At 37.6% G+C, this 18,307-nt stretch overlaps 2 protein-coding genes across 7 annotated transcripts; one reads left to right on the plus strand and one right to left on the minus strand.

Annotated features, from left to right (window-relative positions):
• Positions 1-2,272: 2,272 nt before the first annotated feature.
• LOC106159502 (carbohydrate sulfotransferase 9) lies at positions 2,273-6,474 on the plus strand. Its single transcript, XM_087017670.1, has 3 exons — positions 2,273-2,720; positions 3,616-3,659; positions 5,461-6,474. The coding sequence occupies exons 1-3, from the start codon at positions 2,555-2,557 to the stop codon at positions 6,304-6,306; spliced, it is 1,056 nt and encodes a 351-aa protein (XP_086873796.1). The 5' UTR covers positions 2,273-2,554; the 3' UTR covers positions 6,307-6,474.
• On the minus strand, positions 6,472-18,280 carry LOC106159500 (centrosomal protein of 55 kDa). Of its 6 annotated transcripts, none has more exons than XM_013535802.3 (8): positions 18,044-18,280; positions 17,319-17,490; positions 11,027-11,667; positions 9,031-9,252; positions 8,820-8,873; positions 8,317-8,526; positions 7,795-8,073; positions 6,472-7,357 (listed from the first exon to the last, which is right to left on the minus strand). In XM_013535802.3, exons 3-8 carry the CDS (start codon positions 11,621-11,623, stop codon positions 7,028-7,030), a joined length of 1,692 nt encoding a protein of 563 aa, XP_013391256.2. In that variant the 5' UTR covers positions 11,624-11,667; positions 17,319-17,490; positions 18,044-18,280; the 3' UTR covers positions 6,472-7,027. The 6 variants fall into 6 exon arrangements, with proteins under 6 accessions (XP_013391256.2, XP_013391252.2, XP_013391257.2 ...); XM_013535798.3 differs by lacking the exon at positions 17,319-17,490 and adding an exon at positions 17,579-17,675; XM_013535803.3 differs by lacking the exon at positions 17,319-17,490.
• Between the last annotated feature and the right edge of the window lie 27 nt (positions 18,281-18,307).

Here is an 18,307-nt window from a genome sequence, read left to right on the forward strand (position 1 = left end):
CAAATGGTGGTGTTTAGAGAGATCTGGGAGACGGAGCACATGTATGAGATGTTCATTGCGGTTTTGTCTGCGTTTAAGTTCTTTCTGTGTAGGCATCTGTACCCCAAACCCGATTTCTTCATTTACTATATCATAACGTCTAAATTCAAGCATTTTCAAAAACAAATCAATCAATGAACAGCTTCTACAAATTCAAAAAAGGAGAGGTGTTTTGATACTCAGAACTGCGGACGATGACTTTTTCTGTTAAATCTATAGCGTAATCCATTATCTAAACAAATAAATAGTCTTAAACTGTCGCTGTCGGTCATAAACCCACACGTCTCCGGAGATTTAAAGATCAATAATATCTCTTACGCCTTTTAGACAAAAACGGTGCTCAAACAGGTTTTCTGAGAATCACTCACTATTTTCTGTGTGCAAAATGTGTTAAGTTTATAGAATTTTTGTCCACACTGTGTCAGGAGACCCTTCAACTCACTATGTTCAGAACGCAAAATGTGTTGATGTTTATAGTATTTTTGTCCACACTGTGTCAAGAGACCGATACGGCAATCGATACATCAACTCTGATGGAACTCAGTTTAAATAAAACCCAGTTCGATACCATCCCGCTAGATATCGATTTATGAAAGGCTTCAGGTCTCCGGCTGTCCCTTAAAGAGGAAGTTGTAGTGACCCCAACAAAAACATAGTAGTTTTGCGTGAACAGTTTCAATACCATTGTTACGATAGACTATATAAGGCAACGGCAACAGAGGAAAGGCGCAAACAAGCATTATGTAACAATCAAATTGTAAATTTCGAGGCGGAATGTATAAAAACACAACAATATTACTTGAATTCTTGAGATATTATGAAATATTGAAAAGAAATCTTAAAGAATAGGGATGATGGGAAACAAACACTCCTCCCCAATATTTACCATGAATGGTAATTTTTGTGTATATCACAATTGGAATAGAGATTTGAATATCGTTAAAACAAAAACAGATATTTCTAGGAATTGTGCTCACTAGCGAAATTTGTTTTTATAAAAAAAGAAGAAGAATCATCTCTTATCGGATTTTATATTGTATAATAATAATAATAATAATAATAATAATAATAATAATAATAATAATAATAATAATAATGATAATAGTGTGACTAAATATTGGATGGTACGAGCACTATAAAAGAGTGATAAAAGTAACAAAATTCATCATGAAACAGTCTACTATTATAAGATACAATGTAGCGCACTTTTATGTTTTATTTTTTTGTACTAGCACTTAAGTATCATTCATTCTTAAAAACATTTGTGAAGACCTGTTATGGGTCACTATTTTGTACCTTTTTTTCAAACCGGTAATGACCGTGACATCTTAGCACCAACATTTCTGTTTGGCTGAGGTTACCATATCTTTTTAAAACGCAAAATGTGGCACACTGTAAAGTGTATATGATAATTCAAATTGTGTCAGGGTACGAGTTTAAATACGAAAAGCTCGCCGAGTCAAATCTTTCAAATTGCGTCAGCTGTACGCGCCGTCTCAATTAACACAACATGATTCTGAATATCTGACCCGATGTAAACAGCAATGGAAGTCCGCTAGGAACTGTTTTCCGCTTCACATTACTTTGTACAGGTTACATTCGTCCCATATAATAACCCCAATACTCCGACTAATCCTAACCTGTACTAAACATATTGGAGGCCGGACTTCCATTTCTAGGACTACCATTCCTGTCACACCAGCTTACTCAACTCGCCCCGTTTTTTACATTAAACAGTAACAAACTCTCTCTCTCTCTCCCTCTCTCTCTCGTAAATTTTTAATTTTTAGTATCTAATTTTTGGTAGATCCAGATATAACAAAGGTGCTATTCTCTCACTTAAGCTTACTGATAAAGCAGTTATTTTGGAAAAAAAGCATACACGGCGTTTCTATCCACCATCTACGGACTACAACTAACAATATAACTAGAGTAAATTGATGTAGATGGGATGCTGAATAATTACTCCACTGAAGAGCTAAAAGCCACTGCTTAATATTTGTGCAAGGAATTATATACATATACATATGCATACACATATAAATATGTTATAATAAACATTGTGGACAAGTCCGACTCTTCATTGATCAATCTCTCGCACCTGTTGCATTTAAGTTAAGTCAGGTTAAACTGAATTATTTATCTACGGAAATGTCACGTCACCAATGCTGCTGTTTTTGTTGCGTTTTTGAATGACAGTCTTAAATATTAATGTGCGTTGCAAAATGCCATCAGGGCAAAACGCAAACAACATCTGCGCTCTTGTTAAAAGGCCAGTAGCTTGCTGTGAGTCGAAACAGAGGGATGGTACAATGCAGCCTTAAACAATTCAATTACAGTCGATATTAATCGTCGTAGCAAGAAGCCTCATGGTATCCCTTTAAAGAAGGATGGTTCAAACATCCATTTTTGTGTTCTAATTGGGTAAATTGGCATCGATTAATCAGTACCAGTGCCACTTTTGTTCTGTGCCAAAAAAAGATGAAAACAAAAATCTCAGCCACGTTATACAAGGATGGTTGCTCCGATGCAGCTGTTTGACCAACAGAAGACCAGGATTCCGCGGGGTGTCCGTATTATTTATCATCATATCATGGGTCTCCGCATTCATAGGTTTTTCTTCGTTTGCCTGGTAGCAGGAACTCTCTGGTGTTTACGCTCTCTGTACCTGGGCATCAGCGGTAAGTTAGTGGTGAGTGACTTCTCTGAAAAAGCCGAGGTTTTGCCAAAGAGGGGGTGGAGGTATGGCGATAAATTAAATTAGAGAAAGATCAAGGGCAATTACACAGCAATAGAAAGAGCACAGGGATGGAAAGGGATGTCATTTGTCTTGTTTCTTGTATTGAAGAGCACGGGGAAAGAAGAGGGTACCTCGGAAACCAAGGCTGGGGAGGAGGCACACTTGCCGGCTAGAGACAACATACATGCCACCATTTGTTTTATTTTTATTGATGCAGTCCTCGATCATCCATAGGGATGCGTAGAATGATATCTTTGGTCTGTTTCATTTTCTTATGCCTCATGATAATTAAGCATTGCTTTTTCAGCTGCTCCCATCACTCTTAGTTATATTTAACTTGTCATCGTCACTTAAAATCTGTGTGCGTCTTCATTTATAATTTATCATGTACCTATATTTTTAAATATTAAAATCTTTTTTTATTTATTACGACCACCAACTATGTGTAAAAGAAGCTGTATGAGCAAAGACCGTTTTACATTCGTAATATGTCAGTTACCAAGATACGACCTTTTTTTTCTTTATTATTCCAGACAGCAATCATATAACTCAGGGAACGTAAATGACATACAGGCTCATGGCATTTACGTTCATCTATAAGAAAATGTAAATTATGTCTCACGTACTCATTGACAGGACAAGAATGTCTTAAAACATTAATCAATGCAGAAAAAGGGTGTTACATGTAATTCTGAGTCACAGATCGACACGAGCTTTGTCATACGCAAACGAAGATACATGTAACGTATTCTTCGCGTTTGATATTGAAGGACTGAATTATTGATAGCCTTGCTGGTATATGAATGCAGCTACGTTTTGGTTCATGTTTATTTCAGACTGCACACTCCATAAACTGAACGAAAATATCCAAGTTCAGAAGGTAAGGATTCATGTTAACTTTGATCTTATGATACTAGGCTCGTTTGTATGGCACAATACAAGTCCCCTTCTCTCTCTCTCTCACTCTCTCTCTCTCTCTCTCTCTCTCTCTCTCTCTCTCTCTCTCCGTGCATACATACAATGTACATGCATATATACGTACATAAATATGTGTATATCGTTCTACCTACAGTTCATATTGAATATAATGGTGAGATGAAATTTTAGCACGTTAGCTGGAGCTATTATATTATGGGTGAGAACAAGAGTCTGATTTACAAGTAGCGCAGATAAGTGAACGATTATATCTTATCGCTACACGCATTTTTAAGTTAATTACAATTCATTCTTGTCAAGTTGTTTTGGAAATGAAAAATATATGAAAAATATCCACCCAATTGCAACCAGCCTGCACATTTAAACAATCAAGTCATTTTCCACAACTTTTTTGACTGAGCATTCTGTGTAATTTAAGAAGGCGAACTTAAATTCATTACCCTTGTAAGTTATCAGGCCTACCCAACTACCAGACTCGGCACATAAGGATCCTGAATTAACCGGAATATCGGACCACACTACCCGTTTTCAAGGTGTGTGTCAGATCGCATTTCGGAGTATCAGTCAGAACACCGACAGGATGAGCCCACGCTCGGCTGTCACCTTGATTGGATAGTAAACGATTGTCGTAAAATCGCTATATGATTTTAAAACCGGGTGCATAAATTTGAAAGCCACCTAGATGAACCTTAGACTGCCACATTAATCTAATACAATGCAAAAAAGCCCTATCAAAAGTGGTTAAAGCATTCAAACCGAATGTCGTAAAGTCCCCATATACCCCCATAGAGACAATAAAATAGAGTACTCTAAAGAAAGAGTACAGTTTAAGGTTGTTCAGCCGAGCGTGGATGAGCCCGCGGTCGTCCTACAAAATTTGTTCTGGGGTATGATACTCCGAAATGCGATCTGACACACACCTTAAAAACGGGTAGTGTGGTCCGATATACCGGTTAATTCAGGATCCTTATGTGCCGAGTCTGGTAGTTGGGTAGGCCTGGTTATGATCATCCGTGTACTTGGGTTGATGCAGGAAATCCATGGTCTCATTTAAAAAATAATTTCATCGGCTATATTATGCTTTTAGAAAAAAAGCATTAGTTTTTATTCAATCAACAGTTAGTATTGGCATTGTGCTTCATAAGGGATGAGCAACAGTGTCAATATTAGCTGCTAATTGAAGAGAAGCATTCCTTTCTTCTTACTCACTGCATTGTTTTCAAACAGTGTCAGTACTGCGATACTTTGGACCAAAAATTCTTGTAGCTGTGAATGTCAATATCAAAAGGCAATCCATCGTAGTCAAAACAATAAATCATAAGTGCTATATTTCTGCCACAAAAGCGCGAATGGCATTTTATATTAAACAGCACCGATATACATGTGCATTGGTGCACATTGTTATAGATCATGAAAGGGAGCTAATAAAAGTTGCTCTCTCTCTCTCTCTCTCTCTCTCTCTCTCTCTCTCTCTCTCACACACACACACACACATACACACACATTGTCGGATGGGTCGGTAATGTGATAAATGTTTTCACTCTTTTTTGCACGCCTTGTAACAGAAAATTTTGTTAAAAGATAGAAACACATAAACAATGAATTGAGCAAATACCTGTTATCATATAAAAATGTTAAATAGTAACAAAATATTTTTATTTGCTGGGAGAACAAGTCCATAATATATACAAATGGAAGTATTCAGTGTCTTAAAGCATATTGCTAAGCTATGGCGTTCATTTCAGCTGCCACTTCTGAGAAGTATTCCATTAGATTGGTATGCGGAGAACGAGAGAAGGCAACAGAACATCGCGCGTGTTTGCAAAACGCATAAACGTGGTCCATGGGCAAAAAAGAGAGTGCAAATGAACAAAAGCGAATTTAATAATTTCTTTGTGGATGACATCCATAAGATCGTATACTGTGAGGTTCCAAAAGTCGGCTGCTCAAATTGGAAGCGCGTGTATCTGGTGCTTACTCACAACATGAAGCAAGACGAGGCGGAACGTACCAATCAAATGTTCATACACTACAAATATGCCAACAACCTGGTTCGCCTGGTAAAATACACGTCAAAGGGCATCGAATATCGACTACAAAACTATCTTAAATTCATGTTTGTACGACACCCGCTAGAACGGATAGTATCCGGGTACAGAGACAAATTGGAGGACCCGGATGACATATATCAGAAAACGTTGGGGAAGTATCTGTTGAGGAAATATAGAAATATAACTACTGAAGACAACAATGCTGGAACAACTCCAACATTTTCTGAGCTCGTTCGGTACATTATATCCGCTAAAAAACTCGATGTGCATTTTAGAGAGTATGACCAGCTATGTCACCCGTGCGATATACCTTATGACGTCATAGGAAAATACGAAACGATAGACACCGATGCAGCAAATATCATTAAACTCATAGGAGCTTCGCAGGAAGTTTCTTTTCCGAAAAGCAATGGAGCTGGGCAAACACAAAAATTTGTAAATAAATATCTAATGCAACTGAACAATACCGAAAGATCACAGCTTTGGAATAGGTACCGATTTGACGGACGTCTTTTTAACTATGGATATGATTTTCATTGATCAATACAGAAAAAGAGATCATGAAAATTTAAAGACAATCACAATCAAAAGGCGTTCGATCTTTTCATAACACGAAATGAATTTTCTTGGGAACTTCATCAATTTTCCCATATTTGCCAAGGTATACGTTATCCACAGCCGGTGCAAAAATAAAGAACCAGAAAGGCGTTTTGAAGTTTTTTCTTTAATTTTGGAGTCCTGAAACTTTATACATTTCCCTCCGAATAGCAATCTAATTTCCGTTATATGTGAATATTTGATTAATATACATGTATAAATGACTGAATAAACTTTTACCTTATTATCTTATCTTATGTACGGGATTGATACAATGTAACAGTCAAGACTCCCTAAACTCAAATTTTATGTAACTTTTAAGCATTCATAACATCTTTGATATAGGCAATGGTATAAACCTGTATATCCTGCCAATATCAAGAGTCATAATGTGTAACTCAAATTATCTTCGCCAGGTTCTCTTTTTTTCAGTCCATTTATATGCATAGCACTTACATTGTAGTCCTCTCAGTTCACGAAAATAAAACATGACTTGGAATGATTAACAGAATCCTATTGAAAATTGAAATTAATTGGCGCCACTGTCTCTTTCATTAGAAATTCAAAGATGATTTGCAAAATTCTAACTGATATGAAATAGTCTCTTAAAATTGTGACGTGAGACATCACGTGGTATAGTCTCTCTGGCGTCATTTATTCGTTATTACACTGTACATACTTCGATGTGCTCTAATAGTTCAGCGCTGCGCGTTTGGCTGTATTGCTTCCAACACTTTGGACATCGAAGTAATCCACCGTTCTGTCTGGGTTCATTGTCCACAAACGATTCCGGAACGCCATTATGATGGGAGAGGTTCATTTGGGGGTTATTTCCTTCCATAACAACGGTGACGTCACCACCACTGTTGAAAGAGTTTCCGTTGGTATTGTTTTGCAAGTTCAATTCGTCAATGTTCACCCCAGTGAGGCTATCAGTTTCAACGTTTTCAGTCAATGGACTGGCAGCAGGACCTCTGGCGGTGAGACCCACTCGCTGGGAAAGATACGGAAATGTTGACCCAAATAAACAATTCAGAAAATGAAAATATACTAGTTTTAGTTAAAGGAAGCCATTCGATTACCTTAATGAATGGGAAAAATGAAATGAAAATGGCTCTGTAATTTATCTCCCGTTTTTTTTCTCCATACCCTGGACGCAAGAAGCCTGAAGTGTTTGAAATCTTAATGAGAAAACCAGGTAATATGTCTGACTGTCTTGATACAAATACTGTTTTATGATATTTTCAGTGATTAAATTTTACACTCATCAATATACATGTAACATCGCTTTTTCCCAAGCATGTTTTACTGACAGTAAATTAAATAAAGGACCGTAGCTTATATCAGTTTGTGATTATTGTAAGGAGAGTTGGATTTCCAACTTTTTACTAGAAGTTCAGTGCACGTACAGTGCATGTAACTTTATCTTACCCTTGATCGACAATATTGCAATTGTTTCTGCAATTCGACAACTTTTGCCTGGGCAGCCTCTCTGTCGGCTCTCTCTGCCTCGAAGTCCTCTGTGCAGGCCCGGACTTGCATTTTCAATACCGCTAATTGGTCACTCTCCTCGGAGTGACCGGGATGACCAGGATGAGGTGGCAGTCTATGGGTCAGCGAAACCCTTTCACGGAGTTGTTCGGAGAGACGCTGGACTTCTTCGTTCTTTTGTTGAAGTCTTTTTCTCATGATTAACATTTCGTCTTCCAGCTGTGTGTGCGAAATAGAAAGAGAGAGAGAGAGTGTGAGAGTGAGAGCTCTGTGGCCGCCATTTAGAGCAGTGTTTAGAGATATCTTTTACAAAGGAAGGAGCATCAAACAATTTTGTTATGTACTCTAGCATGAACCTACATATAACTGTACGGGGTGATGAGGGAAAGGGTAACAGGCCCAAAGAAACAAGATTTTTTTCGAGAAATGCTTATCAAGTGTTTTATTATAATGTGCGCTGACCTTTTCCTTTGATGCCTGCGCCTCTTCCGCCTTGCGCTTGGAGTTCAGTAAAACCTGATCAAACTCTCGCTGCTGCTCTTCGCTCAAAGCGGGGCGGGTGCGAAGTCGCTGTAATTCAGACTCTAGGATTGACACGTTCTGAATAGTCTGGTTTACAAACTGTTCCCGCTGGGAATTATAAATTTGCCATCTCTTGTTAGCTTCCACTGCCTGTAAACGATATATGCACGTATTATTATATATTATAAATTAGTTCAATGATTCTAAAAAAATGTTCATGTGATCATTCCATCTTTCGCTCGCTTATGCTGCTATATTTCATGACTTACTCCTTTATCTCTTACTTGTGCTCTTTCTTGCAAATTTTATACTTGGAATAAATACGTTCGTTATGTAGATAAATCGAAAACTGACAGCTGGCATGATTTTATAAAACTAAATACAGTATATTGTCGCACATGTAGGACATCAAATATTTGGAATGTAAAAAAAACTATACACACGTCATTCAACTTCTGTCGTAGTCGAATAACTTCAGCGGTGGCTTCGGGACAGATCTAAAAAAGTATGGAATCTAATAAGTGACGGTTTCGCTACTAATACTGATAATGACACTGATAAAATAGTTTCTCGCAGGATAAAAAAAAATTAGAAAACAAACCTAGTTTGTAAAGCACTCAGAACATTTTTAGAAAGAACTGAACAATAGCTTACTTCTGAACTGTTGATTTTACATTGCAATGACTGGCACTGCTGAATTGTCTCCGACAGACTAGTCCTCAAGCGTTCGACTTCTTCAGATGATATGTGCACCGATTTACTTTTTTCTTTTAATAGTTTCTGGAGTCGGGATATTTCTTGCAGCTTTTCGTCTTCTGTTGTAGAATACAGGCGCCGATAGGAAGACACAAGGTGTTCTAACTTTTGGGTCCGTTGCTGAGACAGGGAAAGAATAAGACGAATTAAGTATGGCATACTGGTAGGTATTTGCTTCTCTCTCTCTCTCTCTCTTTCTTTCTCTCTCTCTCTCTCTCTCTCTCTCTCTCTCTCCTACACACACACACACACGCACACGCACACGCGCGCGCGCGTGCGCGCGCCATCTGGGAATATGAATAATAATAAATAATAATAAAAAAAAGCATGAACAAGGCCATAAGTAGTGAAAGTGCTTTTTTTAGGGGGAGCTGTTGATGGCCTACAATATACATGTACACTCAAAGAGGGTTTCTTTACTGCTTGTGGTGCTCATCCATATGCTGACTGAAGGAGAAAAGATCCCTTGACGGACTGGGGGGGGGGGGGGGGGAGAAGAGGACATTTCGTACAGACCACTACAAATAATCTTTTTTATTACTCTCCCGTGGTCTACTACCGGATAAGTCACGTTCTAAATATGAAGAAAGGCCGTGAATAGATGCCATGTCCACATATGATCAAGTTTTATCCCACTGCCTATTTACCTGGTATATCCTCAAAGTCATGTGAGTAATGTGTTTGTGAGTCATACAGTGTACAACTTCCCATGTGATTGAAAGGGCATAGACATAACGTTGAAAGAGGAAGTAAATATTGCTGCCTGGCCCAATTGAGCTGAGTACGACAATTCACTGCAGTATCTGTGCCTGATTAATCCATCGCCGAATTTGATTGCTATTTGGAGGGCCACCCCTATTGACATTGCGGTTTTCAAGTAGTTATAGTAATTTTAGAGCTAGCATGGTTTTTCAATCAGCTGCGTGGCGACCGATTTAAATTTTTGCAAGAGCAAGCATTTTACGCGTTTGCAAATGTAAAATTACTTTAGTATAATGGCTTTTTATAATCAATAAAACACATTGACTACATCCTAGTTACTGTTACCGAAAAATCAAAATGGCCACCAAAACAAGTGTAGAGGAGTATAGCAAAATCACTTTATACTACAGTAGTATCTGGTATAATAAGTCTAATTAACACCATTTTCTTCTTTAGTTTTTATGTTCATTGTGATTCTTTCGTTAGCCATTATCCTAAAATACCACTATCTCCTTATTTGACATTCAACTAATGCTTGGTGAGGGCGAAAGCCCTACCAGAAGTCAAGTTGCCACTCCCATGGGTCCTATAGTTGAGCCATACTTACTGTATTACTTTCTGTAATTATTTGAAAAAGAATTGCATTCCTTTGGGTTAGAAAAGTCAACTTAGCTTGGTTTTACTAACACTGGGGACATTCAGCACTTTTTATAACCTAAAATGGTCGCCGTATTGTAACGTAAAATAGCATAAACATTCATAGCGATTAAAATCAAACTATATATATATTTTTTTTCATTTTGGTGTCTATTTGCATTTTATGAATACAGAGGGTATATTGAGATTTTGTTTTACATCTCTGTCAATCATACTAATAAAAATAACAAAATGGCTGCCAAAAATGGTATGGAAAAGGCAGGATAAGAGATGGTAAAATATCTTTTTTTAATTGAAAAGACCTTGAATGAAGTGTGCAATTATTTCAATAAAACAATACGCATGTGGTCAAAGCAGGCAACAAAATAACAAGATTGGTTAGCTAGATGACACAAAATGGAAAAGAAATATGTGCATCAAAGATCTTCTACGGTTAACCAGTCAGTCATATCTGACACTTCAGATGTTAGCCCTTTATTTTGAGTGCAAGTTAATTGTCTAAATGAATATGAGTTGGATAAAAATTAATGCCTACCTTAAGCTCTTTCAGTTTTCTGGAACAGTTAAGGTCGCAACAGTCCACAGAATTTTCTGTGGAGGCTAGTGACAGTTCAGAAAGCCCTGCACTATTTTCAGAGTTCTCAAATCCGTTGGGCAGATGTGGGGACAGCAGACTGTCGTCCAGAGTTTCCCCTCCTGCAAGCTGGGATGTCATCAAGGCGCTTTCTACTGGTACCGTAAGGCCGGGGTATAAGCAGTTTCCCGGGGCGGTAGCGTAGACGCCCTCTTGAAACCCACTTTGACCTTGGGAAGATGTGGCGTAGTTTCTACTGCCTAGCCCTGCTGTAACAAGATTTATATCCTTCTCAAGATTTCTTCGTCTTCGCGATGCTCCTGTCTGAACGGAGAATTCTGGTGTGGCCGCCTTGTTGACTGCGGAGGACAAAGGTATTTCAACGTAAACGGAATTATTCTCTTTCTCGGTGTTTAGGTAGTGTTGTGTTCCATTACTGAGGCAAATCTGGTGCTCATCGGACATCTTCAAACTCGACCAAAAAGCACAACAGAAAATGAAACCCTGTAATGTCTGGCTTGAATAAGTAAAGTGCAGTGTCCGAGACGCAAATATCATTCCTTGGACCAACTGCGTGTTTTCCTGTTAAGTGATCAGAAAATCTGAAAAAATGAGGAAAATACGAAAATCTAGATGCTGAAGCACTCTGGCCTTCGTGTGATATAAAATACACATTGAATCTTACGTGTGTCATTTATACTACTTTAATAAACTAATGTTGTGGGTTGCGAAAGTAGAAGTTGCTCTATATGCTTGTATCATTGTCATAAACTCAATGAATTTCCTTAGGCAACATACTGGTACATTTGACTAAATATCCGGTTGACGTAAACTTATCAAACTCAATCCTGACCATCAGAGATAACAAGCACCGGAACGCAGCAGGTGGCAATGACTGACACCACACGAGACTAGGGCGAGAATCCGCGAGAAGTGCGGCTAACTAAAAAAACGATAAGGGTGTATTTTCATAGGCCAAGAAATTGACTTCGGAAAGTACATGTTATAAAGGCGACAAGCAAAACAAAGGAAATTGGAACTGTTGCGTAATATATTGCTTTGGTAAAACTTTAGAGAAAAAAGGCCAAAATATCCGTGGCTCACTACTTTCAGCTTTCCTGAACCCCAGATGCATTGCCTGCTTGCCTCACCAAATGAAAAGAAAAAAGTCACAGTCAGTTAGACTACTACTTTTTTTTAAAAGAATTATAGAGATTGTCAGAAGACTTTTTGGTAAAGGTCATTATAAGTCTGATGATGATGATAAGTGTCTTATATAAAATGCATTCGATATACAATATGTGGTAAATGTCACGTTTAGATAGAATTGAAAAAAAAAAAGAACGGAGAAAGTCTTTAGATACAAGAAATGGATTTGCGCTTGTTTCAATTTGATCGTTTGATTTTTTCAGTCGGTTAATGGTTCTAAAAGACAAAATCGCGTAGAGCAAGACGGGGGCTTCTCCCAGAAAGAAGAATGGTGATCAAGAATTTTACTTACACGATGTCGGGGAGTTTTACAGTGTCTAACCAGTGATTTGTATCCGAATGTATTCAAACCTTTCTTGAATTAAAGATATAATACGGTCAAAAACTATTCTTTTTTGTCAATGGCGCATAGCTTGTTTCTAGCTCAATTCGTTTACATGTGCTTATTAATGTCAACACAGAACCTTAAAGGGTTTGCTTCATGCCGTCAGAATGGCCTGAACGGAACATATTCTTCAGAAAACATGCCCAACTAACGATATCTTTATCCAAATACACAAATTAAAAGCTCATTTTGTAAATTTTTGGCTTTAAAAAACGTCCTATTTGCTCGGCCTGGGAGTTAATGAGCTACGTGGTCACGTGGTTCAATGACGACAATCGAGCCACTGGAGAACAGAGCGTGCTTAGCTGTCAAACTGAGCTGCATTGTCTACCTGTAAGATGACTTCTCTGGCTTCTGATAAAAGTTTATACTCATTCAAATCTCTTACCCGAGGGGTTTAAATCCTCGTGAAGCTGTGTAAAACCATTTCCCGTCTAGTCATTTCTTTAACAAGCATTTCATTATGGTTATCCCAAGTTGTATAAAACACTGCATTTGAATGAGTTAAGGGAAATGTTGATTATTGCATATGAGGTCCATGTTATTTGTGAAATTCAATTTATTTTATTAAACCGCTGACACTCCGTCTTGCATACTTTTATTAAACTGAGGTAAACAATGCCCGTTACCTTTACAAGTCCTATCTTAATCATCCATCTAACTGGAACTTCCTTTACCTCTTAATTAGAGGGTTAAATGGCATTCAATTTGTCTTGCTTGTATCGAACGCACTCTCTATCTAAGCTTTACTCCAGTTATCTCAGGTAAAAATCTACCTGTGCGTTAGTTACAAAGCGCAGCTCCCGTAGACCTGGGGGTACTAGATAAAATCTGAACACCAGGTTTATCGAGGAGCTAGAGAAAGAAAGGAAGAATTTTTCCTGCACAACTTCATAGGAATTTTAACACGGACTTGATCCAGCTTAGACCTCCAAACTAACAGGGTGACATGGGCAATTTTCACAAACAAATCATAAAACTATTTTTCAGTTAACCGCCTTTAAAATAAATATACCGTTCTGGGTAAATTAATATAGTTATTAAATCGCAAGAATATTTTTGACTTAAATGATGATTTTATTATTAATGGAAATTAAGCTACTATATGAGGTACATTTGCTGTGATTACGCTGTCCTTCATGTTTTGCGTAAGTCTACATTTTGCTGTATGTGCTTGTAATCTTTTTAAATATGTGCGTACAATTTTTGGAGGTCTGGTTACCCCCCTGTTATGTGATGAGAGTATTAATTTGGCAATTAGTTCCTTAGCTTATTTGAATAGAATTGCAGTGTAAAATTTTCAACAAGATGTTGGCGAAATAGCCCATTACTCTTTGTAAGTTTGTCTAAAATTATCTTTCAATCTTTACTCTTTCAAAGACAGTATAAAGTTACCTGACATATTTTCGTGTAAACTTAATGACAAGCCAAGTGTCTCCAGTTCATTCCGTACTCAATTTTACCCAAGCAAATTTTTTTCTTGAGTAGATCTTTATAGCACGGTGTTATAAGCTTACAAATTTGCAAAAAAAAAAAAAAAAAAAAAAAAAAAAAATTGCGTACTGACGCAGAATTTGCGTTTCAAGTTATAAGATAATCAATCTTTTAAATTATTTAATATTTCAGATGAAATAATCTTCAGAAACAAATCTTCAAAGCATAAACGAATTAGGATAACGAACCATTTTATTATAGCAGTTCCCATTTTTCCTTTAATATAACGCTCTTTTTCCTGTTTTTCCTCAACACGTTTTCTTCCACGGAAGCTTCAAGATACCCTGAGAGCAATTTCTTTTATTAATGTTCGCGACCGTGTTTGAACTTAATTGTTTAAGTATTGATATTTAACGTCATTTACAAATACCAATAAAATAACCCCGTGAAATAAATGAGATATATTGAAAAATATGAAAGCCCACCAAGACGAGTTTCATACCTGTTATTACCTGGCTTGGGAATAGCAGCGGTGCATAATTAACAGGTTTGTTGTAAACGAGCTTTTGGTCAACTACAATGCATTTAAAATGCATCAGCAATCAGTAAGTTTGCCAACTGATGACAGTTAATCTGAAAGACTACCAGCTCTTGATATGATCTAAACCACCTGAGTTGACCATGATCTAGAGCATCGCAACTATTGTCACCGAATTTAGTAAGTAAGTCACGGAAGACCGTCACAGACAAAGAAAGATTGTCAACGAGAGCTGCAATTTTGGTGAATCCCACGGCAACACACCGAGGAATAACGAAAATTCCTCAACTCCGTTCAACACAACTTTCCTTAACTTCTCCGTCTGTATGCACCATGCAGCTCAGTTGAGTCTCATAGACCTTTATCGTGATTGTCGTCACAGTACCACGTGACCCAGATCTGTTGCTTCATTTTTGCATATTGAGGTGAGGTTTACTAAAACGCTTTTTTTTCTACTAATAGATTGTTTTTATAATTTTTAAATGGCGGGGATCGATTAAAACAAACCTCTAGTGTATAGATTGAGTGCTGTATCTTCAAAATTCGAGAAATGGATTTTTACATGAACATTGTCCTTTAATAAAATCGTTGATCTTGTTATTGTCTTTATCACAACGCGCAATGTAAAATCGGAAATAACGTACACGAAGTGAGCGCTTCATCCTCTAATGTATGTGTACCGTGTCTGAGTTTATATTAAAATATTTTATGTTTGTTTGAGTGTACCGAATTAGAACATAAGTAAATGCGTGATAAGTACGGAGAAAAAGAATGTAAATACTTCTGAATTGGTATGAAAAGCCAGACGTTGAATTAACGCTAGAAAGCTCCTACTCGTCATCGCTATCACTGAAAATGTGAGTTGCTTTGTCTGTTACTTTTTTTTTCTAGTTAGAATAATAAATAACAGCCAGTTTTCTGACAGTTCCACCATCCAAAACAAATGTCAAAATAACATCAGTTAATTTATGTCTTTCGCTGGAAACTCCCATTGGCACCTGTGACATTTCTTTTACAGGGTTAGATAGAGAAGGGCCAACGCTCTTCAAAGACCCGTCTTTGCACCGGGAAAGTGGCAGTATTACTTCATGGTGTTTTTTTTTTTTTTTTTTTTTAATATAATCGCTTGTCGCTAGCAACATAAGAAGGGCAAAAGACAACACGGTTAGGAACCATCACAATTTTGGTGGCAACTAATTTTAAAGTCCTGTCCTACCTCTCTAGCGTTGACAGAGTCCCTGTCCACTGTCCGGGTCCTTAAATGACCAGCGGTGCCATGAATCGATATACCTCTATCTCGACTGTATTACAGCGCATTCATTTACATCGGTGTTACTTAACATTTTCGATATGTTGCGCTCATCATATCAAAAATGACACCCAACTAATCCCCGACCTATGTATCATGTTCAAAGGACGCTCGAATCTCTATAAACTGATACTATATTAGTGATAGTTGTGTCGTCCCTTGTTAACTTACCCCTCTGTATCCCAGCCTGTAAATTATGTGGCCTCTTGCTCAACCAGGAAGTAGAATTAGCAGAAATTGATAAGCTGGGGTTTTCACATACCGTACGTGTGAGGTTGTGATAATAAATACTAGTAACATTGGGGTTTTTCTTGAATTGAACGATTTTAAAATATGGTTAAATAGTCAAACCACAAAAATGTTTTGATGTTTTGTTTTAAAATGTTAAAACAGATTAACAGTGCAGGTCGCGTCAAAAATTTTAATTTACCTTAAGTGGACCCCATCGGTGTATAGGCCTTTTGTTGAATATTGCAGACTAGAAGTAAGCTGCAATCATAACTGCGTGGTTATAGTGGAACAAACTTCCTTTGTTACCTTAACATGGAAGGCTAAATGCAAGACAGCTTTGGTCTAATCTAAAGTGAAGCCATTTATGTTGGATTGATTCGAACATGTGCTGCAAGTAGACTCAAAATCATTTTAAAGTGAGCACATCTCACGCACAATATTATAATTTTATGATCAAATTCATCGTTAGTGAAATAATTGAAGAAAATAAATTTCTTAGCAACGATACGCTTACTACTAGACGTCGATCCAAGGCAAGCTTATCCGACACTTTTCCTTTCACTTTGATGAAAAGACAAATGTAATCCTTCTAAAAATAATCTAGAAAGAATCAGCAATATGTATTTTTTGTCCATTAATTTTTTTTTTTTTTTTTTTTTTGTACTCATGAAGCATAACATTCGCTGTCCGCAGGGACACGTGGTGCTTCCTAAGCTATTGAGGTACCACATTTAAAAAGTACACTGAGCGATCTTTTCATGAATGTGATCTATGCATTCAACTACCCTCTGGTGTCAGGGCTCCACTTAAATACTATACAAACTGTGGGGTTTTCAACATTTTTGTAACAGACTACTAGCGCACCCTGGCGCACCACAGTTATCCTCGCGTAGTAAGGGGAGACCGGGGCTAGTTGGACCCCGGGGTAAGTTGGCCCCCCATCAAGTCTCTTTAATAAAGTTACTTTAGATGCTAAATTATTTCATTTGGACTCACTGCCGACGCTTTCTTAGCACTATTGGATACGGTCACTTTACAAAATGATGTGATCAATTCGAATTCTTTTACCCCATAGTTACTTTGTCATAAATTGATGGGGGGTCCAACTTACCCCGGGGTCCAACTAGCCCCGGTCTTCCCTACTTACATTAACGTAATTAATCATGCAAGCGTTTATCCTATCCACCCTCCTAAGGAAAATCCTGTATCCGCATACCGGTATGCGTTCAGCGAAGAAAAAATCCAGTTTCCTCCAATCCTACAGGAACCTACTTCAACAGTTGAAGAACTGCAATGTGTGTCCGCTTAAAACTCAAGTCCTGAAAAAGATCGTGGTACATGTATTTGCCTAAAACTTTATCCTACCTGTTAAAAAAACTAGCATATGAGCATTAACCGGATCCTAACCTTTGAACTCTTCCTGTCCAGGGAAAAAAGTGCTTCTCTGGCCTCTGAATTTTTCGATGTCTTGTAGTTCGGTTTCCCAGACGAATGAATCAGCATGCTTCATGATACAAGAAAATTTAAGATATAAAGAAAAAAGTGGACACTGAATTAAACCTCATATAAAATTAATAATTTCAAAATAATGCATGGTGTCTGTTCATTTTAAAGTAGGTACATGCACTGCACCTGAATGTGCAATGGTCGCCTTGGTTAAGACTTACACAACCGTTTGGATTCGTGTCGAGAAATTCACCGGTTTCACAGAAAAGTAAACTAAAAAAACATATCAGCAACTTTTTATGCTTTACTGCTAATGCAGATATTTTACCCATAAATATCACACGCCTTATACAATGTAGTGCTACATGTACCAGGTTGATATGCGAGTTTACCTTTAGAGACCTATATATACAGGTATGTATTTACCTTTAACAATACACGCAGCTCAAAGCGTGCGAGTGTCCCAATATGCTGTCGCTATGTTCATCTACATGTACGGTACTTTTGCCACTGTGTGTGATACATGTAACTACCAACAATACAGATTTAAATCCTTTTGACGCTTACAATTATAACAATACTTGTAAAGTAGGCCTACAAAGGGCTCCAGTTCAGCAGAGGCCACGTCAGGAAATTTTTACAGCGTGATATCTGTATATTTTGATCACTACTATATGAATCGGTATTTCC

Source organism: Lingula anatina, chromosome 7 (assembly GCF_051362555.1).
Source record: "Lingula anatina isolate TDL-2025a chromosome 7, LinAna3.0, whole genome shotgun sequence".
Classification (NCBI taxonomy): domain Eukaryota; kingdom Metazoa; phylum Brachiopoda; class Lingulata; order Lingulida; family Lingulidae; genus Lingula; species Lingula anatina.

Excerpts from the sequence above, each read along its gene's own strand:
- LOC106159502 (XM_087017670.1), top strand. The coding sequence starts at position 2,555 with ATGGTTGCTCCGATGCAGCTGTTTGACCAACAGAAGACCAGGATTCCG. Across the intron at positions 2,721-3,615 it reads TCTGTACCTGGGCATCAGCG|ACTGCACACTCCATAAACTG; the intron begins GTAAGTTAGTGG and ends TGTTTATTTCAG. Across the intron at positions 3,660-5,460 it reads AAAATATCCAAGTTCAGAAG|CTGCCACTTCTGAGAAGTAT; the intron begins GTAAGGATTCAT and ends CGTTCATTTCAG.
- LOC106159500 (XM_013535803.3), bottom strand. The coding sequence starts at position 11,623 with ATGATATTTGCGTCTCGGACACTGCACTTTACTTATTCAAGCCAGACA. Across the intron at positions 8,527-8,819 it reads TACGACAGAAGTTGAATGAC|GCAGTGGAAGCTAACAAGAG; the intron begins GTGTGTATAGTT and ends TATCGTTTACAG. Across the intron at positions 7,358-7,794 it reads TGCAATATTGTCGATCAAGG|CGAGTGGGTCTCACCGCCAG; the intron begins GTAAGATAAAGT and ends TATCTTTCCCAG.